This window comes from Urocampus carinirostris, chromosome 3, assembly GCF_059441175.1.
Source record: "Urocampus carinirostris isolate Australia breed hairy pipefish chromosome 3, RoL_Ucar_1.0, whole genome shotgun sequence".
In the NCBI taxonomy this organism is placed as follows: Eukaryota; Metazoa; Chordata; class Actinopteri; order Syngnathiformes; family Syngnathidae; genus Urocampus; species Urocampus carinirostris.
Window position 1 is genome coordinate 56,696,907 of NC_142351.1, and position 27,298 is coordinate 56,724,204.

The window sequence follows — 27,298 nt, forward strand, 5'->3', positions numbered from 1 at the left end:
CGGGGGTATGCCCGCAAAACAGACGCCGGCGACTGTTCCGCTTCCTCATCGCGTCATTTCCGCGTCATTTTCTCGTGTGGACCACGGGTATAAAAGCTGCCGAGCCGGCGTTATGCCGAGAAACGCATCCTTGCCGAGATTTGCATCCCCTCGCTACTACAACCACTTTTACCTCGTTTTATCTCACTTTTAGGGAATGTAATGGCGAACATATAACCAAAACCACTTCGTCTTGCATTTGTTGGGAATGTAATACAACTTAAACCATTCCGTCTTTTTATTTGTTGTGAATGTAATCGAACGGTAATGCACGCCGTATACAAATCACTTTTGAGCAGGTAACATGTTTATTTTGCCTTTTTCTATTCAAATCTCTCGTATTGAAACTGTTATGCACTCTACCGTAAAGCTTATTTCTGCATAATAAGCTTTACGGTAGAGTGCATAAAAGTTCTCAAAAGTGATTTATATATGGTGTGCATTACCGTTCGATTACGTTCACAACAAAAACAAAGACGGAATGGTTTATGTTGTATTACATTCCCAACAAATGCAAGACGAAGTGGATTTGGTTATATGTTCGCCATTACATTCCCTAAAAGTGAGATAAAACGAGGTAAAAGTGGTTGTAGCAGCAAGGGGATGCAAATCTCGGCAGGGATGCATTTCTCGGCATAACACCGGGCTGTAGAAATCATAACCGCTCAAGACACGTGAAGATCAAGATTTCAAGCTATGGCACCAAAGAAGCCAATATGTTATTATTGTAATAGTTTTTCATTTGTATTTTATTATCTTGTTATGAAATGAAAAGAAATATCAAGAAATAAAAATGGATTAAGACGAGGTCACTACGGTGACGGGGATCCATGTCCACCCCTTGACGTCTCAAGCACAACTGACCTGTGCTCGGCAAATCGCGCTGTATATACGCGGAGAAAGGTGTTTGACCGTCACACGCGTAACACGCTAATTTAACGTAATAACACCGCGATACAGGCGCAGAACATGCTATGACTGTGCTCCACCCACGATTACCCGCTGAAATTTCGCGTCCTACCCATGTGTAACCACGCCCTGGCCGCGGCCAGAGCACGTCGTTCCGCGTCATTTCCGTGTCATTACCTCGTGTGCCGCCCGCGGTTACACGTGGTCTAAAGTTTTGAGCAGCGCAAAACTTTTTCGCGTAGCCAACCGCGTGTGAATTTCCGACCGCGTCTAAAGCACTGCTGTATCTCGTCTATATGGCGATCTCAAAGCGTCCAACATCGTCCGCTTCTCGGGCAGAAATTTCTGGCCGTGATTCAGCCTCGATACGCCCGTGAAAGGCTTGGTGACCGGGCCCTAAAGTTTTGAGCAGCGCAAAACTTTTTCGCGCTGCAAACCGCGTGTGAATTTCCGACCGCGTGTAAAGCACGGCTGTATCTCGTCTGTATGGCGATCTCAAAGCGTCCAACAGCGTCTGCTTCACAGGCAGAAATTTCTGGCCGTGATTCAGACGGCTGTGTGACCGGGCCCTTAGGCAGAAAGAACGCAAAAAACAATTTAACACATGCAAATCATTAAACTTGTTTACATATTTAGTTTAGGACATAAAGAACTGTCTCAAATTATACCCTTTGCTGAATGAATATCTTTTTAAAGCTATGTCACGAACTTCTGCTGTGTTTCAATATCAAGGTACCAATTGCTAAACTTCGCTAACTCGAAAGTGCACACAATAGAAGCATTTTTGTAGAGAGCTGAAGAAACGCATGACATTTCAGGTTTGTTTTTTGCTTGGGCTCTTCTTTTTGCTTGGTTAGAGCTGGATTTTTTAAAAGCGATCCTACCTCAAATAAAAGTATGTCTCAGCATCCACTATACATAAACCGTCACGAGAATATCATGTGGGGCAATAATTTTATTTACTAATAGTTAAGCACAGCACCTTTCATCCTTGAAAAAATTCCCGCCATGCAAATTCAACATAAACTCTTCTTGCTGTGACACCACACAATTTATTCACTATTTGAAATATAAGAACTCAAACCACTATTCACTCCTTACAAAATGTCAGTTTGAAAAAAAAAGCAATTAAATTGTATCACTAAAATGTCTACCCAAATAAACACATCATTATACACATAAGGAAGAAATAATCTCAGGGCCCATTCATTGTGAAATACTGAGAATTTGATCACTCCTTAATATGGTTAATTGATTACGATATATGTATATGTACATACAGGTATGTAAATAAACATAACTGACCCAAACCAAAATAAATACACTTATATATCAATTGATCACATGGTTAATTTACGGAATCAAATAGTTTAATTTACTCAAAATAGCAACAAATACTTAGCAACAGTGGACCCTCATCATGAACAGAGCCATCAAAAATGTATTTAATTGTTGTTTCCTGGGGGAGGCTTACACACCTAATAATGAGGAGCGCATTCACATTATCTTAAATTTGAAATTGTGACCAAATTTGTGACATTCATAAACTCGCTTTTTAATTTGTATGCTTGAACAGCACATCTTAATTGAACAGCTTTTAGATGAGTTTGGGTGTTCATAATGTCTTTAAAGAGGTATACACAGTATTTCTCAAAACTTAAAATCTTCTTTGTGGAAATTCACCTCTATCTTTTTCCCCTCTTTTTCTCTCCTCTCTCCTCTCTCTCGATCTTTATTCTCTTTCTAACTCTTTTGTTTTCCCTCTCTTTCTCATTGTTCACTCTCTCTTTTCTCCATTCTCTATCTCATCTCCCCTTCTCCCTCTCTCTTTAAAACTCCCCCCTCTCTTTGCGAAACTCTCTCACCCTTTGTAATTCTATAATTTGTCTTTAGAACTCTTTATCCCTCCTCTCTCGAACTATTACACTCTTTCTGTAACAGTCTCTCACACTGCTTTCTCTGAACTCTCCCTTTGTAACTCTTTCTTCCTCCCTATCTCTAACTGTGACGCTCTCTCTTTCTCTGTAACCTCTAGCCGTAACTCAAGACTTTTCTTCCTCAATAACTCTGTCTTTGTCACTCTCTCTTCCCACCCCTCTCTTGCTAAAATACACTTTCTTCTGAGAGTCCCTCTTTCTCTTTATAGGTCTCTTTGTAACTATGTTACTTTTTAACTTATTATCTCACTGTTACAATCTCACACTCCTCTCTTTGCAACTCTGTCCCTCTCGTTTTCTTTCTCTCTCTGTCTTTAACTTGTAACATTATTTCTGAAAGTCCTACTCTTTGTAACTTTTTCTCTGTAACTCTTTTTCTGTTACTCTCTCTTTTAACTCTTACAGTGCAACCCACTCTCACTCTCAAACTCTTTCTCACTCTGTAACTCTCTCTCTCCCTTCCCTCTCTCACACACTTAGTAAACCATTTTTTCTTCTTGCTAAAGGTTGGCACATTTATTAGTGTATTAGTGGCCAGTACATTCAACTTAAACTAAGTATCAGCCTTGGCATCAGCAAAGGTTCACTATTGGTTTTGGCACTCGAAAAACGATGGCATTTGTCGACAAAACTGAAGAAAATAGAGCAGCGGTCTCCACCAAAATTTCCAGTGGTACCGGCAGGGTTTGTTCACTTTTCTTATTTATACTTTTTAAATGTATGCATTAATACCACCTTTCAGATAAAAACAACAGCGTGCTCGAGATGCGATAGAGAAAGTAAGAGAAGAAAGATGACAAGGTTAACGCCTGTCGTCAGGGCGGGCGTTGCCAATGAGGGGAGGGGCCGTCTCTTCTTGGGCCCGTTGCAGAGTGCCGTGTTGCAGCAGGAAATGCAGACAGAGTTCAGCCTGCCGGTGCAGAACTGCTGATAGCCAGAGGAGGCAATGAGGCACGCTGCGGACGAAGCGCATGACTTCCGATAATGAATTCCTGAAAAGAGGGGACAAGTTCATGCTTAGGTCTAGTGCAAGGGTGGGCAAAGTTTTTGTGTCGCGGGCTCGCAAATTGCATAGGGACTGAGCTGGTGAGGGGGAAAAAAATAGATGATTCATGTATTTAATTTTATCTATCTATCTATCTATCTATCTATCTATCTATCTATCTATCTATCTATCTATCTATCTATCTATCTATCTATCTATCTATCTATCTATCTATCTATCTATCTATCTATCTATCTATCTATCTATCTATCTATCTATCTATCTATCTATCTATCTATCTATCTATCTATCTATCTATCTATCTATCTATCTATCTATCTATCTATCTATCTATCTATCTATCTATCTATCTATCTGTCTGTCTCTCTCTCTCTCTCTCTCTCTCTCTCTCTCTCTCTCTCTCTCTCTCTCTCTCTCTCTCTCTATCTATCTATCTATCTATCTATCTATTATCTATCTGTTTGTCTGTCTATCTGTCTGTCTGACCTAAATGTATATCCCAGTCTGTGTGCGTGTGTGTGTGCGTGTTTGTATGTGGCCTAAAGGCACTGAAACGCCGAACTGATTTTTTTGAAAATGTTACTTTGGATCTCTTGGAGTGTCTTGATTTAGGTTTTGTGTCAAGGCACCCCCAATAAATACAACCAAAACTAATAAACGTGGTGTTATGTCATGCCCCCCGCCAAGACAAGGGTCCCCGTTCCTCCTCCTCACCGCTGGGCCAGGCTTCCACCTCAGCCAGCACAGGAGGGGAGGATCACTATCCACCCAGCTGTAGCTGCCTCCATTCAAGACTGCACCCTTTAAAAGCTGCTGGATACAAGAGACTGGTGCTTAAAAATTGATCACCTGTGGTTAGTCGAAACCAATCCACGCTTGACCCGTCGAATTTGTATTCTTGATTTTGTTTCCTAATTTTGCCCGAATATCCTGCTTTGCCTCTCTTCTAACTCCTTGTTGCCAAAGACCAGTGTCCACGGCCCCACACTCGCCCGATGTTCACCTCCTCATTCGTCCCATCCCAGAAGAGTTCCTTTGGACTTTGGTTTCCCAATCACCGCTTACAGTTGTTATCATTATTGTTCCAATAAATCCTGTCCTGTTACATCTTGGTCTGAGTATTTCTTGGGTGCTTGGCACATCCGGCTACTTCTATTGGAATCATAAGAGGCAGACTGGCGTTGCCGGGCATTCTACTTGAGGGCTGTGGTCTGCTGAGACGTGTGCATTACAATTGTCCATTGGCCCGAGGCGGTGCGCGTATATGCGTCGCTCATTAGTGGTAAGAACTGATGAGGCGGGAAAGCTTTTTTTTTTAGTTCCGTAGCCATTCGTTCCGGGTGGCGCTTCTTTCACAGCAGAGTTGGAAGCCATACTTCTGCAAGCTGTAACAGCTGCTGAGGAATATGAGGGACTGTTTGGCTCACTAGTTAATTAAGACGGGTCCTTTTCGGACGAGCGAATAGAGATGGTAATTCCTGGTCTTTTTCAGGAAGCTGGATTTTTGACTGGGCTCACTAACACCCTAACAACCTTGCCCAAGGAGAATGCCCGGTACGACCGGGTCATTCTGCTTGTTTATGTGTCAAGGGACTATTTTATCCCTTTGGTTTTGGAAACTCAAAATATACTAATAAATATATGTTGCGTTAAACAGCATGTCTGTGACTTTTATTGTAGGTCAAATAACATGGATGGTTCGTTTAATCAAATGTTCCCTGGTTGATAAATGGTAGTCAGCGAATACAGCTAGTGTGTGGTTCATTTTGCAAGAGATGCTTAGCTTTGCCGATGTTCATTGGACATATTTAAATCTGCAGGTCTGACGTGGCACAGCTTATTCTTATCAACGTCATTACTTAATGGTGTGTTACTGTGTTATCCCGCCACTTGTGCAGAGATTGTGTTCCTACGTAATTTATTTCTGAGTACTCCTTCTTTAACTCCCATGACACAAACAACAATCAAGTCCCCTGAACTACCCCTTAAGTGGTGGGCATGCGTACATTGTATTTACCTATAAAGTCCCACTAAATACATTCATGGTGGCGCTGTCTCAAGCACAGAATACGAGAGCACGGAATTTCTTCTCCTAGAGATAGTCTCTCCACCGTATATACTCACATCCAAGCCGTATTCACAACTATAAACTCCAACTTTTATTATTTTAAGGTCGTTTTAGATTTTTTAGAGCCACAGTATGTGATATCTGACCACTAGATGGCATTGTGTTGTTTGGTGTGAGCAAGGTCCAGTGCCCCAGTGCCATAGTGCACAGTGAGGCGGCTTGGAAATGGACAAACATGGCGGAGACCAAAGGGGGGAGTCCGCTAAGTAAAATAAATCCAAATTTCTCGACCTATACTTTTTCTAAAAATTAACATTGATATGACAGTTAGGTATTTTTTTTGTCTCGTATTCAAATCACTGTTTGTTTATTATTTTACTGAATGAGTTTTTTGTACCACTAAAAGCACAGACTGTCCCTTTGATAAAGTAACTAGTAACTGTAAGTAATGACTGTTTTTCATTAACATGCCCAACAATGGGCCCTCACAGCTTATTCACTGAAAGCACTAATAGTAGAGGTAAGAGTGGGCTTAAAAAGTCCAGCCTGACTCAAACAGGGCCTGCGGTTATTAAAGCCCGGCCCAGCTCAGCCCTAGCCCAACCAATATAGTTGATTTGAGGGACCGAGCCCAAGCCAAACCAGAATTTTGATTGTGAGGCCTAGATGGGGGAGGGCTTTTCTCTCCTAGACCTTTTGTTTTGATAATCCACCCGCCCTTGTTCTTTGTTTCTTTTTTTTTTGCGTGATAGATTAGCGCGATGAATTACGTCCATCTCTCGCATCGCCAAGCACGTGGACACGACTGGCATGTACGCTCATATGGGGACAAAATCTATTGTGTATATCCTCCACATACGAAATTTTGGGTCAGGTTTCGGTCAGGCTCGGGCGCAAAATCTTACCTCTAACTCAAGGGTTAGGAACCTTTTTGATCCGAAGAGCCATAAAAGCAACAAAAAAAAAAGAATGAATATATATATATATATATATATATATATATATATATATATATATATATATATATATATATATATATATATATATATATATATATATATATATATATATATATATATCTTTTTTTTTTTTTTTCAAATATCCACACCCGGTGTTCCCTCTAAGCTGCACGCGTGCGCAATTGCGCACTGCTCGTACATTCTCAGCGCACAAGAAAATCTAGCCAGCGCACAAAAATGAGTGCTCAAAATTACTAATTAAGAAGCGTCTCAAGTCAAAGTTGCAGTGCATGAAGGTAAAAATACACGGGTTCCCCTGACGTTGTGTCCTAAATGCGGTATCTTGAAGTCGAGTCGATGGAGAAGGAAATTGAGTAAAGTTAGTGGAGTTTGTCAGGGAACCGGCTTCTTCGGCTCGGCTCACTAAAAGGAACCGGCTCTTTCGGGTCCTAAACGGCTCTTCGGGTTGTTTTTGCTTCTTTAATCCCAACATGACCAAATATTATGTAAACTTATGCACAAAATGACTTAAAGGAAGGGGGAATAGAACAAAAAAGAAAAAAAATACAAAAATAAAAAAGTAGTGAAAAGCTGAGAAGAAAAAAAACAATTGGAAGAGAAAAAAAGAAGGAAAAATTTGGAAAAAAGCCAGAAAAAAAGAAAAGAAAGAAATGTAGGAAAAAAGTAAATAGAGAACAAAAAGAAAAAAATAAACACAATGATATTTTTTTTAAAGGAATTTTAAAAAAAGTTGAAAAAGCACGAAAAAAAGAAGAAAAAGTTTGTGTTGCATTCAAATAATTTCCAATTATATCAAGTGAATCTTGTTGCCACCATTGTACTTCCACTAAAAAATGTGATTAAATACAGTTCTGTATCTTACAACCGACTAAATAAGCCCCCCAAAATGTTAATATTATGTGACAAAATATATCAGGAAATAAAATGAAATGGATATCTTGTGAAAGAATTGTAAGAACAAACGACGTCTGTAGGCCGTACAACCTTTGCAATAGTACATGAGTCAATTCATTCAAAAGAGACAAAATAATTTTGCATTGTCGGAAACTGAATGTAACTTGATGTCAAGTTTTGGACATGTTTGCTAATTAATTATCTTGCCACACTTGGGATTATGGTTGCTCACTGTTGTTTCAAGCGCTGCTCACCGACTTTGTGTGAACGCTCAGACCCGTGGAAAATTAGAGGGAACATTGTCCACACCATATATTTCAATACAAAATTCAACAAAACGGCTAAACCTGCTCTCCAGACAAAAGCTTATTCTTCAGCACATTTTAATTCACTGTGTTGTGTTAGATGATTTGATAAAATCTATGAAATAATAATAATGTCAGAGCATGTGTCCATATCAATATATTATCCTGCTTCAAATTCATCTCCCACAGTTTTACTGTCATTTTTCTCTTAAAAAATTGTTTCAAAACAAGGTGCTAGCTAAGTTATTTTTTGAAAAGGTCACAAAATACTGCAATCGAGGATACCAACATATTTACCTGCAGAGCAGACAGCCCTGGGCAAGGAGTAGAAGTGCGCGCGCCTGGTGTATAACTCCGCCCATTCTGAATGTTCACTCAATCAAACTGTTTTAGGTACTTTGCTAGAGCTTCTGGATGTTTGAGGTTTGTTTTTTGTGGGTTTTTATCATGAAATGTTTCAACAATATACATAAATTGTTTAATGGAGTGCCATATAACAGATTATTTAGCGATATACAGTGTGACACCCTGACTGTAAACTCTCGTTCAAACGTGTTCTATGTATACTGAATTGAACCCTGTTAAATGTCAGTAATCCCTTGGTCCGGCAATCAGCTCGGAAAGTAACAACACACCAGGTTAATGTGCGACCTTTGTTTATCTCAGAGCTAGGTTTTCACATTCAGCTCTAACTCATAGTAAACCACTAAAATATGAATATACAGTAGTTGAAAACGTTTCAATTATATGTTCTAAGTATAAATCCTATGGCACCGAAGAATAATTGGATTCAAGTGTTCAGTCTGACAAATTTGATGGGAGGTGTTGTTGGCGTGTCAACAAATTGTCTAACCGTCAGGTTTAACGAGCACCTCCTTCTGACACATGTCCTGCACGTTGACGGTGCAATTGACGATGTATTCCGGAGTCGAGCAGTCGTTGTGCTTCATCTCCTCACACTGGTAGCACTGGATCTGGAGGGCATCTCCTATAAAGGCACCAAGAAACAAGTCCAGTGTTATTTCTTGTTTTTCATGGGTCAGGGCTCATGATTCAACAGTGTTTCAAGATTGAAATTTGTCACTGCCTATATATGATTGTATACTTTCGTCATTTATAACTTCTTCAGTCATTTCAGTCATTGATATTTTAATTGTTTGAGTTGTGATCCTTCGCGCGTCCGCGGCACAGTTCTGAGGTCATGGGATCAAACCTTTCGCAGTTCATTCACATTTTGTAAGTCGACTCAAACTTGATTTAGTCTCATTCCCAGTACTGGCCCTTCCCCTCAATTTTCTTACTGTAGTCAAGTGTGTTCACAATGAGGGTAAGAAAGTCTGAATCGTCAGCCAAGTGTTAAATGAGGTGGGAGAAAAGCCTATTTTAGCCAAGTCAGGTTGGGAGCGCCCTAGCTTCTCCCTAGCCATGCCCCCCTTTGTATTATCCACCAGCTGGGAGCAATCAAGGGAGAAAATTAACCAATTTTATGTGTTTATGTTGTGTTGTGTTAAGGCACGGGGCAGCGCGGCAGATGATTGGTTAGGGCATCGGCGGCACAGTTATAAGGTCATGAGATCGAATCTGCCTGTGTGCGGAGTTTGCATGTTTTCCCTGTGCTTGCGTGGGTTTCCTCCGGGCACTCCGGTTTCCTCCCACATTCCAAAAACATGCTTATCAGGTTCCACTTGGCACCAGGACACCCTAGGCCGTAGTTCGATGATCGACTTTGTCATCGTTTCGTCGGACCTGCGGCCGTATGTTCTGGACACTCGGGTGAAGAGAGGGGCGGAGCTGTCAACTGATCACCACCTGGTGGTGAGTTGGCTTCGATGGTGGGGGAAGATGCCGGCCCGACCCGGCAGACCCAAGCGTGTTGTGAGGGTCTGTTGGGAACGGCTGGCAGAATCTCCTGTCAGAAGAAGTTTCAATTCACACCTCCGGCAGAACTTCGCCCATGTCCCGAGGGAGGCGGGGGACATTGAGTCCGAGTGGACCATGTTCCGCGCCTCCATTGTCGAGGCGGCTGATCGGAGCTGTGGCCGCAAGGTAGTCGGTGCCTGCCGCGGTGGCAACCCTCAGACCCGTTGGTGGTCACCGGCGGTGAGGGATGCCGTCAAGCTGAAGAAGGAGTCTTATCGGGCCTTCCTGGCCTGTGGGACTCTGGAAGCAGCTGGCAGGTATCGGCTGGCCAAGCGGAATGCGGCTTTGGCGGTTGCCGAGGCAAAAACTCGGGCATGGGAGGAGTTTGGCGTGGCCATGGAAGCCGACTTCCGAACGGCTTCGAGGAAATTCTGGTCCACCATCCGACGTCTTAGGGGGAGGAAGCGGTGTGCCATCGACACTGTGTATAGTACCGATGGGGCGCTGCTGACCTCGACCCGGGACGTTGTGAATCGGTGGGCGGAGTACTTCGAAGACCTCCTCAATTCCACCGGCACGTCTTCCTTTGGGGAAGCAGAGCCTGAGGACTCTGGGTTGGGCTCTCGTATCACTGGGGTTGAAGTCACCGAGGTTGTCAAAAAACTCCTCGGTGGCAGGGCCCCGGGGGTCGATGAGATCCGCCCAGACTTCATTAAGGCTCTGGATGTTGTGGGCGTGTCATGGTTGACGCGCCTCTGCAACATCGCGTGGACATCGGGGACAGTGCCTCTGGACTGGCAGACTGGGGTGGTGGTTCCCGTCTTTAAGAAGGGGGACCGGAGAGTGTGTTCCAACTACAGGGGAATCACACTTCTCAGCCTCCCTGGTAAGGTCTATTCAGGGGTACTGGAGAGGAGGGTCCGCCAGGAAGTCGAATCTCGGATTCAGGAGGAACAGTGTGGTTTTCGTCCTGGCCGTGGAACACTGGACCAGCTCTATACACTCTTCAGGGTCTTTGAGGGTGCATGGGAATTTGCCTGTCCGGTCTACATGTGTTTTGTGGACTTGGAGAAGGCATTCGACCGTGTTCCTCGGGAGGCCCTGTGGGGGGTGCTTCGGGAGTATGGGGTACCGCACAGTCTTATCCGGGCTGTGCGGTCCCTGTATGCCCGGTGCCAGAGTCTGGTCCGCATTGCCGGCAATAAGTCGGATTCGTTCCCGGTGAGGGTTGGGCTCCGCCAGGGCTGCCCTTTGTCACCGATTCTGTTCATAACTTTTATGGACAGAATTTCTAGGCGCAGCCTTGGCGGGGATGGAGTCCGGTTTGGGGGCCTCAGCATTGCGTCACTGCTTTTTGCAGATGACGTGGTGCTGTTGGCTTCCTCAGCCCGTGATCTTCAGCTCTCGCTGGAGCGATTCGCAACCGAGTGTGAAGCGGCCGGGATGGGGATCAGCACCTCCAAGTCCGAGGCCATGGTTCTCAGTCGGAAAAGGGTGGTATGCTCCCTCCGTGTCGGGGAGGAGGTCTTGCCCCAAGTGGAGGAGTTCAAGTATCTTGGGGTCTTGTTCACGAGTGAGGGTAGGATGGAACGGGAGATCGACAGACGGGTCGGTGCAGCGTCTGCCGTCATTCGGACCCTGTACCGGTCTGTCGTGGTGAAGAGGGAGCTGAGCCGAAAGGCAAAGCTCTCGATCTACCAGTCCATCTACGTTCCTACCCTCACCTATGGTCATGAACTTTGGGTCATGACCGAAAGAACTCGATCCCGGATACAAGCGGCCGAAATGAGTTTCCTCCGCAGGGTGGCTGGGTTCTCCCTTAGAGATAGGGTGAGAAGCTCAGTCATCCGGGAGGGACTCGGAGTAGAGCCACTGCTCCTCCGCGTTGAGAGGAGCCAGTTGAGGTGGCTCGGGCATCTAATAAGGATGCCTCCTGGACGCCTCCCTCGGGAGGTGTTCCGGGCATGTCCCACCGGCAGGAGGCCCCGGGGGCGGCCCAGGACACGTTGGAGAGACTATGTCTCTCGGCTGGCTTGGGAACGCCTCGGGGTCCCGTCGGATGAGCTGGAGGAAGTGGCTGGGGATAGGGACGTCTGGGCTTCCCTTTTAACGCTGCTGCCCCCGCGACCCGACCTCGGATAAGCGGAAGACAATGGATGGATGGATGGATGGATGCTTATCAGGTTAATTGGCCGGTTCAAATTGTCCCTAAGTGTGAATGAACGAGCGAGTTGTCAAGCATATATATTTATAACATTTCATATTTCCAGTTTATATCATCTTAATGAATGTGTCAAACCTTCCTGTGTGGAGTTTGCATGTTCTCCCCGGGCTTGCATGTTTTTACTCCGGGCACTCCAGTTTCCTCCCACATTCCAAAATCATGCATGTCAGATTAATTGGCCGGTGCAAATTGTCCCTAAGTTTAAATGACAGAGTTAGTTGTCTGTCTCCGTGTGCCCTGCGACTGGCTGGCAACTAGTTCAGGGTGTCCCCTGCCCACTGCCCGAAGATAGCTGGAATGGGCTCCAGCACCCCTGCAGCCCTACTGAGGATATGCAGTGCAGATAATGGATGGATGGATGGTGTTAAGGCACGTTAATTCTAACGCAGGGTTCAGAGAGACATGAAAATCACAGAGGTGTAGAAGAGGTGGTTGCGGGGAAAATGAGGAATAGTAAACAAGAGTGAAGTGCAGTCCTTGTCTGGTGGCACACTTATTGCTTTTACAAATAAAACACAACAGTTTATTTTAGCAGCCATTTTCAATGTTCTTGTTTTTAAGTGAGTCAAACATAGCCTAATAAAGGAATGAACAAATGCTGCTCCAAGTGAGCACGTAGTATGTTCCAAATTTTGGGAGGAAATGTTCACCATAAAAGTGGAAGGGGGAGGAGAAAGATAAACTGGACAACGTAGGTAGATAAGAATAAGCTGAATTGATAGGATTGAGCCTGATTGCACTATACTGCCCAATATATTTTTGCTTGATGATACTTTGCCTACAATCATCAAATTACCTGGATTCATATATAAACACTCATTTACCATCCGGTAATTGTAGTTTCCTAATCTCTACTCATTTTTTTGAGTCTCTCGCGATAAGAACATTAGCTAAAACAACCTATCTTGAATGTCGCTGCATCAAATTGGTGAGAAAAAATTAAGTGTAGTTCCTCTATCCATATTCATAAGCGACTGTTGTAAATTCTTCCTTTTTTCCGCGTGATCGTTCATTTATGGTCAGCGAGAATATGGGTTATCAAAAAAAAAAGTGACTGAAACAACGAGAAGCTCTTATGAAGGTTTTATTGGCGGAATATTGTGGGCACAAATGAGTTACAGACAGTAGTTTTATTTGTAAATAAATGTATGTGCCTGTAAATTTGGTTTAGTCTTCGGTTTTAATGTACAATAGAGTGCTGTATTTAATGAATGAATAAAAAAAGATTTCTACTTAGCAGGTTTTGACTATCAGGGTACCTTTTTTCAACCCAACCTCCACGAAATATGTGGGATTACTGTAAAGCAAGTACTGATGGGATGAAGCTCGAGGCCACTTCTTAATCAAGGCCACTTCTGACTACAGAATAAAGCACAACTGAAAGTCGTTGAAAAAACGTTTTTGTCAGGACCAGAATGGAGACAAGACCCACTTGCGTTGCGTTTCTTACAAGTCTTATTGAGAGAAAGAGAAAGGGTTGCGCCCACGATCCTGTGGTTGCTGGATGCGGAAAGCAGGTCGCTCTGAACGCGGAAGTGGATCTTCCGTGACGAGCGATGGCAGTGTCGGGAATGGAAATACAGGTCAGTAGCCGGGACTGGAGGGCAAAAACGTGGTCGGGGTCGGAAGCGAGTCGTAAGCCAGGAAAGGAGAGTGGACGTGGTCGGAGACAAAAAGAGGTCGAAAGCCGGGACGAGAGAGTAGACGTGGTCAGGATCAAAACAGGGTTGAAGCCGGGGGACAGACGGGAGCAAGAACAGGTGGGAGTCAGGGTTGAAAAAGGCTTGCCTAGTGTTAACTGAGGTTCGCAGACGGACTGACAAAAGGGGACAGATATGAGTGGGTTTAAATCGGGACAGAGAGCCAATCAGAGTCCGAGGCAGTTGGCGCCAAAGGAGCGGGTACGGGTGAAGCGTAGCGGGAATCATGACAGTTTTAGGATCACAGCTTCATCCATCTCTTATCCTCAGTAGGGTCACAGGAGTGCTTGTTTGTATGTATGTGGGTGGGTGTTGTATGCTACTTTGTGTGCCTTTTAATTGCCCCTTGGGGACAAATAAGTGTTTTGATTGATTGATCGATTGATTGGAGCCGATCTCAAACAACTCACTCGCTCATTCACACCTAGGGACAATTTGGACCAGCCAATTAACTTGACATGCATGTTTTTGGGATGTGGGAGGAAACCGGAGGGCCCGGAGTAAAAACACGCAAGCCCGGGGAAAACATGTAAACTCCACACAGGAAGGTTTGACACATTCATTAAGACAACATAAACTGGAAATATGAACTGTTATAAATATATATATGCTCTATCAGTTGCCAATGTATTGTCAACTATTTTTCACCGTAACCAGTTTTTATGGAACTGTGTGGTGGATAGTGGAGCCATTTTCTGGAGACAGAGACTCACATAAAACATGACCCATTAGTACCCCGTGTATTGCCCCTTTGACCAAACTCAAAAAGTGATGTTTAAATGATTCAAATGTTTTTTTAATTGGTTACAGACACCCAAAAAATGCTATACAAAATACATTACTTATTATGCACCGTCTGTGTCATTTCTCGCCTGGTGGTCCTTTGCCACACGTGGATGCCTGTGAAATACCGTTGTGGGAAGTTGCTGCCACATTGAGAATGTTCTGCAGAACTGCTTTTAATCAATTTGATTAACGATAATTTAAAAAGTTCTTGTCAAATGGGGGGTGCCGACGAAGAGAGTTAAAGTGATATCCAATGCAAAGCAAATGATCAATCTGATACACATGGATTTTATTGGATTTTAAAAAAATATTAAATATGTGATATATTGTATAGCATATGCTTAGGGTTCATTTGTTGAATCCATAGGTAAGGGAAAAATAATAATCAACGTATGAATAGGATATCAAAATAATCAATGCAACCAAGGTAGCACCACTCCTTTTTATCAAATAAAACAAATGATGGCTTACACCACCTCGAGCTGGAGGATGTTTTTATTTATTTTGTAAAGGACGCTGAGCACAAAATGATTGCTTCTTTCACCAAGTGAAAGGAGGCCATAAAATCACACCAGTGGTATTTTTAACAACCAGCTTTCATCAGGTCAGTAAAGTTTTATTTATTATGTAAACAGAAGGAGTGTGATGCAGAGCCTGAGGCTAGTGCGAGAGTCAACACGTTACCCTGCAAAAAAAAAAAAAAAAAAACCTTTTCACCGGCCACTCTTAAAGCTTATTTGATCTACTGAAAACCTCTCAGAGAGGCTAACTGGCTGTTTTGCCACTTGGAATAAAGCAGGGGTACTCATAAGATAGATCATGATACTCAGTGTATTGGTGTTAGGATACGATGCCACCTTGTGGTCAAATGCAGCGTGTGAGCAGGAACGTCATGATGCTCATGCTGCAGTATCAAATTGGAGAACTTCAAATGTTGTTGATGAAAAGTGTAATTTATTACAATTATAAATGTTTATAGAGTGGTATTGATTTTTTTTACTTGTGATTTAAAAATTATATAATGAGTACAAGTGCAAACAAAATGCAATATTTACATTGATGCATTGTAAAATGTATGACGATGAGATTGATCAAAAATGGCTTAGAAAATCAATGAGGGAAACATAATGTTAATTTGTTTACAATTTAAATATATGTTGGAATTTCGATCATTAACAACAAATTCAAGTATTGTATTTGCCTAGATTGAGTATAGGTTGTTTAATCTCTTCTAGTCAAGTCAAGTCATGTTTATTTGTATAGCACTTAATCACAAAGGGTCTCAAAGGGCTGCACAGAGCACAGACTATTGCAAACCACAAACTATTATGACGCCATACCCTGATCTAAAACCTACATGAGAGTTAAGGTATCGTATATTATTAAAACTGTATACCATCTTTATTTGTATTTGTATTTATCTCGTTTTTTAATGTAGGCACACGCGGCTTAAAGTCAGGTGCGGCTTATGTATGGAAAAACTGTTTTCCCTTTAAAATGTCCTGGGTATGGCTTGTAATCAAGTGCGCCTTATAGTCCGAATTTTATGGTAGTTTATACTGATGTTATTGCCTGCTCACTCTTATTTTGGATTTCTTTATTTCAAAGCAGTATGACGATTAAGGCAAGTAGATTTTTAGTCATTACTCCAAATTTAGTGTGTTTATGTTTTTTATGAGTTGGTTCAGATGTTTACTGTCGCAATCCGGGTTTGATTCCCCTAGCATCCAAAACTGACCAAACATGGTCAGCAATATTTGCCGACTGACCAATCGTTTCTCAATTTCGGTGTTATACTACTCTAAAACCTCAGTACGAGGAGCATCCAAACTTTGAGGGTTCCTTGGGGTAAAGGAAAATATGTGTATAAACAAATAAATACAGTACAACCAAAAAAATAAGTTTTTTTTTCTTTCTATGCAGCCAGGTACCAAAAGACGCACGACTTGGTACTTGTCCACTAATGTAACAATCGGTATTGTACAAAAAAACGGGTATTTCTGTGTTCTTTATTTGGGATTTCTGTTGTTGGTAAATGCTATTGGATTACTTCTGATTAATCAATCTGCACTACAGCAGTGCAGTTACTTTCTCGCGAGACTATCATTGGACAAAAAACATTGGCATCGAAAAGAAAAACTGAGCTAAATTGAGTCATGCTGCTGACACCTATTATAAATTGACTGTTTTGTTGCATATCTTAATTTTGATTAAAAATGTTTTATTTATTTAAGCGTGCATTGAGACAGAATCGAATCCTCATTTCTGATGGCGGGTCGATCGTTTTTAACTTGGTCTTTTTTAAGTATAGTTCGCATGCTGCAAAAAAAGAGACGTTAAGGAAGGAATACCTTCTGTGCCATGCACTTTCATACATGTTAACCTGTACGTTTTTGCCGTGCAAAGTATGTTTATTATGCATTTTAAGACGAGTACAACGTACAAGAAAATCAGTACGAAAAAAATGCAAATTTGTCAATCATGGGTACCATCCGGTATACGCCGACTATCACGGAACAGCAAATCGATCAAGTCAAACGAGTTTGCCGCGGCAGCCTCTATCTCGGTATCGTTTTTTCCGTTGCAAACGAAGCGAGCGGTTTGATGCTACTGTGCGCATGCGTCTGCCACCTGGGGATTTCATTTCGTAGTTGTGTAGTGAAAGGAAGTCCGTCTCTTTTTAGAGAACCGGCTTTTTTGGCTCAACTCATTAAAGAGAGCCGGCTCTCAAACGGCTAACTTGCTTTGATGCATTATATTACTAATTATTATGTTGTATAAAGAAGTACAGAAAAAAAGGAAGTATAAAAGGAGAAAATGAAAAAAGACAGGTTTGTGGTTATCCCTTTAATCAGAATATTACCAACAATAATTTAATGCAGAAAATGAATTAAAAATTTGAATAAGAAAATTCTACTTAATTATATTTGCATGTATTTTTTCCTTCTACAGTGATCGTCCAAGCTACTTCATTTTTAAACTTTTTTTATAATAAACCTCATTCATGTCGAGCAACTCAGTATCTCACAACAAAATGTTAATTAATAATATATATGAAATAATGAAACACATGTACAATAGAACATGTTAAACTACATAAATAAACATGTTTGAAAAAAATATGGTGTAAGATTGATTATTTTGTATTTTGTAAGGCAAAATACGACAGTTTGTAAGGGCATGGAGCCCTGGAGCTTGACAGGTATGAAAAACATTGGCATCATAAATAAAAACTGTACTAAATGGAGTCATGCAGTTGACACCTATTACAATTTGACTATTTTGTTGCATATCTTAATTTTGATCAAACATGTTTTATGTATTTAAGCGTGCATTGAGAGATGATCGAATCTTCATTTCTGCGGGCGGGTCGGTCGTTTTTAACTCGGTCTTTTTTAAGTATAGTTCGCATGCTGCAAAAAAGAGACGTTAAGGAAGGAATACCTTCTGTGCCATGCACTTTTAGTGCCTGAACTTAAATGAGTTCCTCCGATGTGCACCAGACATTCGTGGCAGCGGCACTCAATCAAGGCCAACTCTACAGTTCTACTCATTGGAGCAATTATAGAAAAAGGTAGAGTCATTAATCCGCTGATAAAAACAATCAACCGCCACATAAAGCCGATGAGTGGCGCCATCCGTCAGTGGGGATCGGTCGAGGATGTAGGCAGCTACTTATTATTTCTAAGGAGTTCTCTTATGCCTGTTGGGGCAGTTTATCAGCGTGAGCAAATAGTATTCGATTAGTCAGAAGGGAGGATTCAGATTGATAAGAACATTTCAACTTCCTTTCGCACATTTTAAGCATGAAAGAAAGTCAGGGGTGGGGACTCTCTCGCTCCATGCGTAATGCACCCAAATGTTCTCAAACTGCAAGACGGATTCTGACATTTGTACAGGTCTTAACTTTGCGCAAAATGAGAATGAAATTTATATTGGCAGGTTCAATCATCTTACAAATCGTTCCGTGAACAAAAAAAAGGCTACATGACGAACTTGACGTCTTAATATATATAACACGAGTAAGAAAACGCACTTACCTGCGGGAACCAGGGCTCCGAAAAGAGTCGCCAAAAGGAGCAGACGCATGTCTCCTGGGAGAGCATCCGACCGGAGGAGAAAGTTGCTCAGAAAAAAGCACGACTTGATGCCTTGAAGAGAGCGCACACCGCGCACTCATTCGCTTGCGCTCGTCAGCATCTAGCGCTCCCGGTCGGGTCCGATTCGGTTGTTCGCGAACGAAACGGCCCCACAAGCCCGCTCTTAGGTGAACCAAGAAAGCAGGCTTCACAACAATATGGAGCCGACTCCAGCCTTACCTTTTTGGATCTCTCTTTGATTCATGCGTTCTCTCTTTCTTTTACCCACTCGCTTTTGCTTTCTCTCACTTTCTTGATCTCTTTCTTTTTCTCTTTCTGACTCTTTCTTTCTTTCCCTCTCCCCTTTCAGTCTCTTTTTTTCTCCCTCGATCCCTCATTTTTTTCTCTGTCTTTGTTGTCTTTCTAGCTCTTTTTTAATCTCACACCCTCACCCTTCTTCATTTCTTTTTCTTTCTTTCTTTCTTTCTTTCTTTCTTTCTTTCTTTCTTTCTTTCTTTCTTTCTTTCTTTCTTTCTCACTCTCTCACACTTTCTGTCTTTGTCTCTGGCTTTCTCTCTCTTTATCCCCCCCGCCTCTCTTTCTCCCTCCCTCTCTCTCTCTCTCTCTCTCTCTCTCTCTCTCTCTCTCTCTCTCTCTCTCTCTCTCTCTCTCGCTCCCTCTCTCTCTCACTCTCTCTATTTCACTCTGTCTCTTTCTTCTGCTCTCTCTCTTTCTTTCTCACTTTATTGCATGACTGGTCAGAATTGGTGGTGTCATCTCTGTTGTATGCTCAGTATCTCATCTCATCTCATTAGCTGCACCGCTTATCCTCAGGTGGGTCGCGGGGTGTTGGAGCCCAGCAATCATCGGGCAGTGGGCAGGGGACACCCTGAACTGGTTGCCAGCCAATTGCAGGGCACACAGGGACAGACAACTTGCTCGCTCATTCACACCAGGGACAATTTGGACCGGCAAATCCACCTGAAATCCATGTTTTTGGAATGTGGGAGGAAACCGGAGTGCCCGGAGGAAACCCACGCAAGCATGGGTAGAACATACAAACTCCGCACAGGAAGTCCGGTAGCAGGATTTGAACCCACACAGGAGGTTCCCGAGACCTTAGAACTGTGCCGCACATGCGCTAACCACTGCGGCGCCGTGCTGCCCCTGTATGCTTAGTATAAACAAGTTTAAATTAGGTAAAAGTTCACTCTATATTGAAAAAAAGCTGTTGTTTTTAGCATCATGCTACATTTTCAACATAAATTGTTTGGTTCATATAATTTAAAAAATATAGACAGTGTATAATCAAAAACACTACTAAAAGATCTGAAGAGCTGCCTGGGAGCCGACCAAGCCGGCCCTTTTTTAGTGATTCGAGTCAAAAGAGCCGGTCCACTAAAAAGAGCATGAATTGCCGTCACTAGATTTGACGCGCCACTGCAAGCGCGCATAGAATGAGCTGTGAGCGTATGACCCTCAAAGGACACCACGTAACCAAGCAAGAATGGTCCCTTTTGTTACTTTTTTATGTTGGAAATTTAAAAGTGGTTAAAAGACGTGTAAAAAATACCCAAAAGTAACCCTTATTTGGTTAAAAAACGGGAGTTACATTTTACCAGTCCTTTCGACCTTTGTTAGTCCGTTCATTTAGTCCTTTGTTCCTGCCTTCTTCCCTTCGTCTTTCCTTCCTTTTTTCCTTCCTTTTTTTCTTGCTTCCTTCCTTCCTTCCCTTTCTCTCCAGCTTTCCTTCCTTCTTTCGTTCCTTCCTTCCTTCTTCTTTCCTACTTCCTTTTCTGACACTTTTCTTCCTTCCGACCTTGATTTCACTCTTTACTCAGATCCTTGCTTCCTTCCTTAAACCCCCCATTCCATCCTTTCTTCATTTATTTCCTCCCTCTTCACTCCTTCTTCTTTTTAGAAATACTTTCCTTCCTTTTTTTGGCGCCGTTTGTTGGAGTTGCAACATATCCTGCGTTGTCTCTTAATTCACAATTTGAGCTCAGTGAGAGATAGTGTTGTTGCGTCCTTTTACTCTCATATTTTGTTCATTTAGATCTAACGTAGATAGTGCTCTGTTTTATATTAGCTTTGATGTCTTTTAATTCTAAATATTATAGTCATCTGTGTTGTTCTGTACTTTATGTGATACCCATTCCTGTTTTTTTTTAAATAAAACGTTTCTTGAAACCTTATTTTGTGTCTACTAGGCATTAACGGTTCCACTACGCTGGCCACTCCTTATAGTAGCCCAAAAATCCATATCCAAAACATATCCTATGTTTCATTTGAGCAAAATGTAACTTAAGTGACATAAAGTTGGATACATTTCCAGCATCTAAATTATGTTACAGATCATAGGTTTTCAAACTAGATTTGTGGGCTTTTTTCTGTCCCTTTAACATATTTATGATGTAAGCGTTTAGTCAAGTCAAGTCACATTGACATTACCTGCAAAGGTACTCAAAGGTAATGGGTGTGAAGATGTCTACAGTTTATGTATTTTCGTATTTCACATTGGATGAAAACATACAATTTTTGTCTTATGAAAAAAAAATCACACGGAAAATCCCAAAAAGTACCAACATAATCTTTTTAGCATGCATAGTAACTTGGAATCCAGGAGCTGATCATCTTCTACTGAACATAAAAGCTGATAAAGGCATACTTGGAAGGAATCCTTGACTTAATAGCAATGGGTGGATGCACGTACTTCTTGGAGCCTTTTGCCATTTGATTGTTTTTCAATTACGATCACAATTATCCAAATCATGACCCAGGGAGCCGTTTTTGGACTGCTGACCATTTTTCAGAGGCCAGTGAGAAATTCTCAAAAAATATACTTTCTCCTAAAAACTCTACAACAATGCTATTTATCATTATTTTAATATTTTTGTGAATGCATTTAGCACTTCATACCCTGTATATATATCTCATCTCATTAGCCGTACCGCTTATCCTCATTAGGGTCGCGGGGGGGGGCTGGAGCCGATCCCAGCCATCTACGGGCAGTGGGCAGGGGACACCCTGAACTGGTTGCCAGCCAATCGCAGGGCACACAGGGACAGACAACTCATTTGGTCATATATATATATATATATATATATATATATATATATATATATATATATATATATATATATATATATATATATATAAGAAGTCCTGGGTTCAATTCTATTTAAAATATTGTATAGTAGTAGGCAGTAAGACATAGACCGCAAAACGATAACCAAACAAAAACAGGGAAATTGGTGTGCTTAGTAAATGAACAAATATAGTATAAAGGCCTCAACGGGATAAACATGTCCGACACCTCTGATATAGATAAATAAATATATGGCCGGATTGTTTATCAATAGCCATGAGGATGGCTACTCAATTTCAAAGTCAGTTGGCCCAAATGATTAAATCAGGGATACTTAACAAGGGGAAGCATGCTGGTGACTGCTAAGCATGTTCGACTCACAGTTCAAAGGTCCTGCTTCAATTCCAACTACAAGCATCCCGGTGTGGAGTATGCGTAGCCTCCACGTGCCTGCGTCGGTCTTCTCCAGGCACTCCAATTTCTTTCCTCATACCCAAAACATGTATGGCAGGTCGATTAGTGATTCAACATTTTTCTTAGGGATGAGTTGAGTGACTGGCTTCCTGCCTCTGTGCCATGTGATTGGCTGTTTGCAGGTCACGGTTTCCCCAAAGTCAGTTGGGATAGGCTCCAGCACACCCGACACGCACTTGGAAAATGAATGGATAAATTAATGAATCGTGATCGATGGGTATTTATGTTGAATCATTGAACGTCTTAGCCAAATGTTGAACCAATATGTCGTGGGTCCTGCTACTGAGTGACAACTGTGGAATTTACAGTGTTAGACAATGCAGGAACTTCTGAAATCTTGTGAAACAGGAAATCCACTGTATCTTCTGAGTTAAATTCTATTAGGGCAGGCTGGTCTAGTTGTCGGTTGGTTCTGGACTGCATTTTCCCCCGGGGCGTTAATCAAAGAGCCCTGGCCAATCTACTTTACTTGTTGAAAAAGCCAAGAGCAGTTCTCCGGGACAGCCCTTTCCAGGCAAGCTAAGAGAGGCAGACACTTTTGGCAGCAAAAGAAAAATAGTTTTCATATTTATTTAGGAAATAATTACATAAAATAAAGCATTAGTGTAACAGACAAGATTGCACCCAGAAATAATCAGAACAATGGATCATCAATAATATTCACCGAAGTAACACTGCCGGTAACCATTTCCAAGGGAATGTTTAAGGATAGAGGTGAATCACGCACCAAAGTCCGATTACAAAAAACACGGGTATAAATACTCGAACACCTAGAAAAATACACAAGCTCTCCGCACGCACACACAATCAACAGTTTTATAAAAAAAATTACGACACCTAAGTCTGCTGTGTTGATTAGCACCAGCGGGTCAAGTTCCAGATAGGAATTTGGCATATCAATACTTATATATGTCTTTCAAAATAAAATATTTTAACTCTTTTTCTTTTGATTAAAATAAAGATTTCTATTCAAACGAGAACCCCAAAATAATTAAACAAGAAAAGTTAAAAGCTCATTCAAAAAGATTGGCGAAAAAAGGAATGTACATGTGTTTTTTTGTGCATATTTGCATATATGAATTACCAATGCCCCGTTCTGATGTTCACTTTTATTTACAATATAATCCTAATGTCTGACACGTGAGGTTGGGTTCAGGTTTGTCCGGACTTTGCATCACAGGAAAACGGATTATTCAGAGTGAGCCAATGCAAGTCTGCATTTTCCAGATTAGACAATCAATGTGAGATCACTTCGTTCCCTGAGCTACCAACAGTCTGTTCATTTGCACTACTAGGTAGGCAAGTAACTTATGAATAATGTCCTCAATTGTCCCAGGAAGATGCGAGTCACAAGATATTAAACTTGTGAAGGAATCTCCCTCGAAAAGGAAGATGTGGTCATGGTCAACTGGAAGAACTTCATCGTGACGGGCCAGATGTAGCAGCAGATGTATTTTCCTGGAAGATCCAAAGCAAGCGCCAGTACAGTCATTGGCTTGACACAATAAACCTAAAAAAAGACGAGTCAAGTATTGCTAGGGTCACGCTTTCCAACACTAAGTGCTTTTCTTATTTGTTGGGCTCTCCGTCAACAGGTCAAGTGCAGAACTGCAGTCACTCAAATCCAACTCTATTCCTTCACGGCCGCCGCAGGCGTGCCGGACTCTGAGCACTCAGTCAATCTATGCCGTTGGGCGGGGTGAACAAAAATCCCGTCACGCATCGTTGGACACTTGGTGCAGGACGAGAAGCTGTCGTAGAGAAGATCACTGAGGGTGCCCGTCGGATCTGCCTTGCTGGAAAAACGCGGGTAGCCTTCTGTCGACGGCTTCTTTACAGACGCCCGAGCTGGTTGGGTCAAATTGGTTGAGGGACTCCATGTTGAGGTTCAGCAAGCTAGGCTGTCTGAGGCAGATGGCCGTCTTCCCCGGTGAATTTTTCATCTGCGGGAATACAAATAATGACATCCTCAGATCTGCTGTCATTCCATGCATTCAGCGGAATTACTTTAGAGCAATCATGATATGGAGAAGCCAGTGTACGCAGGCTTGGAGCAAAACAACAAAGTATGAAGGCAAATATTTGTAGGACACAAATGGATTGGATGGGTGTGATCGAGGTGTTCCAGTGCAGCAACTTAGAAAGACATTCGTGGCTTTGTTGCTCTTAACAAGCAGCTTTTAATGAAGCATTAACGTCTAGTTTAGTTTTAGCTAAGAATGTTTCAAAAGTACTGCATTAGAGATAAAATCTTAGACCCGAGCCTGAAATCCTGACAAAAACAGAGCTCCTCCTTCCGAGTCCTCGCAAGTGAAATATAGAAATTTGTGTTTGTTTCGAGCTCTGTCCCTCAAATCAAGTTATTTGTTTTAGCTCGGGCGGGTTCTAGTTTTATTACCCGCTGGCCCACTCCTAGTCGAGCTGGAATTTCTTAGGCCCGAATTTACCTCTACATGATTAACAAAAGATCAAATGACTTAAAACGGATAATGCTATGGGTTGATTTAATTAACAAGATACCAAAATAGGGCTGGTAGAGAGCCAATTAAAGAGAAAGTATGGGGCACATCACTGAATTTTGGAATGAAAAATACAACATTTACATTCATTTTAAATGATTTAAAAGGGGAAAGTTTAATTTGAGATTCAATAATATTCTGTAGATTCTGTCGTAAACAGCACCATGAACTGGAAACTAAATACAGGGGGTTGTACATTTTTTAATAGCCAAATTCCAGCACTTTTAAGGCCATTTTTCATTTTTTACTGTATCTTCAAAGAAAGAAATCCAGCTCCGGTCAAAAGAACATTTTTTTGTTGTGGTTGACTTTGATAACTAAAATAAAATTACTATCATGCTGTTAGAACATAATTTGTGCCATTTGAAACTGTTTTGATCTATGATTTCTTTGTGTCAATGGGCTGCTGCAAACTGACATGATTTCTGCCACTCTGATTCAACAATGCACGCACAATTTGGTTACTTCATACTTGTATACAAACACGGAAAGGCCTCTTTATGTGTTGGGTGCTAATTGCGTTCTATATTGCAGATGAAAAAGAAAGAAAGTACTGTAAAAATAAAACGCAGAAAAATGAGCCAAATTTGGACTTATTTTGATAATATTGATTGCTCTGAAGCAGAGTGCATTCAAGCTTTCAATCATAGGGACTGCATATCTTTTGCTTTTTGTTTTACATATTTTAATCTATATGTGCAACTGACATACATTAAAAATGTCTTTGAATTCTCTTTGTCCCCGTACTTAATTACAATCGATGGTAAACTATGTTTAGGATACCGAATAAACTGCTTCCATTTTCCATTCTAGTTGCTTATTGCCTTTCTTATGTATATTTTGAGTTTTTCAACATTAAGCAGAAAAATAAATTGTGATTGACTTCAAGTTAACTATGAGAAAAATGTGATGAACTTTAAATGAATATTTTATTTACTTGGCAGCTGTAAAGGAACATAAGTAATATTTAGCGCATCATAGTGGCAAAAAAATAAAACAAATAAAACAAATATCGATTTGAATATTAAGCAAAATTACATAAACAGAGTTAAGGTCTCAGTGAGGTTGGGCCAAATTGGGTCTTCCACAAAATATCTGATAAAACTCACACTTTATGGGTGGCGCCTGAAAAAGGTTTCTTCATTCTCCTCATGCTGAGGTTTTTGAGTTTACCCTTGGTCTCATGTAGGTTTAGGATCAGGGGATGTTGTTCTATTAGTAGTCTGCGATCTGAGACTTATTGTGATTAAGGGCTATACAAATAAACATGACTTGACTTGTTCTCAAATATTGTTTTTTTAAATTCCCTACACAAAATTAGGATCTACAAATGAAAATATTAAGAATTAATATGAAAATAAACCAATCAGTCAGTAATACAATTAACCTGTAATCTGCAAGAGCTGCACTTTCAGGGACAGTGTGTTTTATTCAGTGCCTCACAGTGGTAAAAACATAATATTGATTAATAATTAGCAAAAAAGCACTGATTATCATATAAATGTGCATTTCCTAAAATACTTATAGATGGAGATTTTTTTATTTTACATTATATAAGCCACACCTAGACGGAGATTACATATTTATCTTCCATTTTGCTGTTACAGGCACCTGGAAAAAAAAAACTGGTGAAAAATAAAAGAAAAATAGTGTTTTATGTTCTTTTTAAGTCTTTGTAGTTTGTATTCTTTATGTGACATTGAGTATTGTGTCTGGTTGCACTACACAATACAGTGACATTTAGTGCTCATCAAATTTATTTCAAATGACTGATACTGTACATAGGAATGGCGATTTTAGGTTGAAAGCTTTGGGAGTGCTGAGCACCCAGAGTGTCTTGCTGGTTAAAAACATTGTTTTCATTTCGCTTTAAGTGATAGAACATATAAAATTCATTCATTCATTCTTTCATTCATTATCTGCACCGCTTATCCTCAGTAAGGTCGCGGAGGTGCTGGAACCCATCCCAGCTATCTTCAGGCAGTGGGCAGGGAACACCCTGAACTGGTTGACAGCCAGTCGCAGGGCACACAGGGACAGACAAATCGCTCGCTCATTCACACCCAGGGACAATTTGGACCGGCCAATAAACCTGATTTAACCTGACTGTCTTTGGAATGTGGGAGGAAACTGAAGTGCCCGGAAGAAACCCACGCAAGCACGGGGAGGACATGCAAACTCCACACAGGGGGTTTGATCTAATGACCTCAGAACTGTGCCGCACACGCGCTAACCACTGCGCCGCCGTGCTTTATAAAATTAAATCATGATGAAATCTTAGTTAAAATATTTTGCTAAAGGCTTTTTATTTTAAAAGGCCATTTTTAAGGCCGTCTTTATTATTTTAATGCTTGTTTTAAGGCCATATTTATTAACTGAATGTTCCTCCCTTCAAATTTAATTATGTCCTTCTTGGGCTTCCTTAATAAA

At 41.4% G+C, this 27,298-nt stretch overlaps 2 protein-coding genes across 3 annotated transcripts in view; both read right to left on the reverse strand.

Annotated features, from left to right (window-relative positions):
* Positions 1-1,885: 1,885 nt before the first annotated feature.
* On the reverse strand, positions 1,886-18,985 carry LOC148370205 (ly6/PLAUR domain-containing protein 1-like). Its single transcript, XM_088330083.1, has 3 exons — positions 18,749-18,985; positions 8,992-9,126; positions 1,886-3,877 (listed from the first exon to the last, which is right to left on the reverse strand). Exons 1-3 carry the CDS (start codon positions 18,795-18,797, stop codon positions 3,624-3,626), a joined length of 438 nt encoding a protein of 145 aa, XP_088186209.1. The 5' UTR covers positions 18,798-18,985; the 3' UTR covers positions 1,886-3,623.
* A 5,022-nt stretch (positions 18,986-24,007) lies between these two features.
* Positions 24,008-27,298, reverse strand: part of LOC148370206 (nck-associated protein 5-like) — a 131,337-nt gene continuing 128,046 nt past the window's right edge. For both annotated transcript variants that reach the window (XM_088332604.1, XM_088332605.1), the window contains one exon: positions 24,008-24,292. In XM_088332604.1, coding sequence (XP_088188730.1) covers positions 24,246-24,292 — 47 coding nt within the window. In that variant the 3' untranslated portion in view covers positions 24,008-24,245. The remainder of the gene's footprint in view (positions 24,293-27,298) is intronic.

What these genes read in the sequence shown, in the direction of transcription:
- LOC148370205 (XM_088330083.1), bottom strand. Translation starts at nt 18,797, where the DNA reads ATGCGTCTGCTCCTTTTGGCGACTCTTTTCGGAGCCCTGGTTCCCGCA. An exon ending in CGGAGCCCTGGTTCCCGCAG is followed by an intron (nt 9,127 to 18,748) that starts GTAAGTGCGTTT and finishes GTGCCTTTATAG; the next exon opens with GAGATGCCCTCCAGATCCAG. An exon ending in GGTGCTCGTTAAACCTGACG is followed by an intron (nt 3,878 to 8,991) that starts GTTAGACAATTT and finishes CCCTCTTTTCAG; the next exon opens with GAATTCATTATCGGAAGTCA.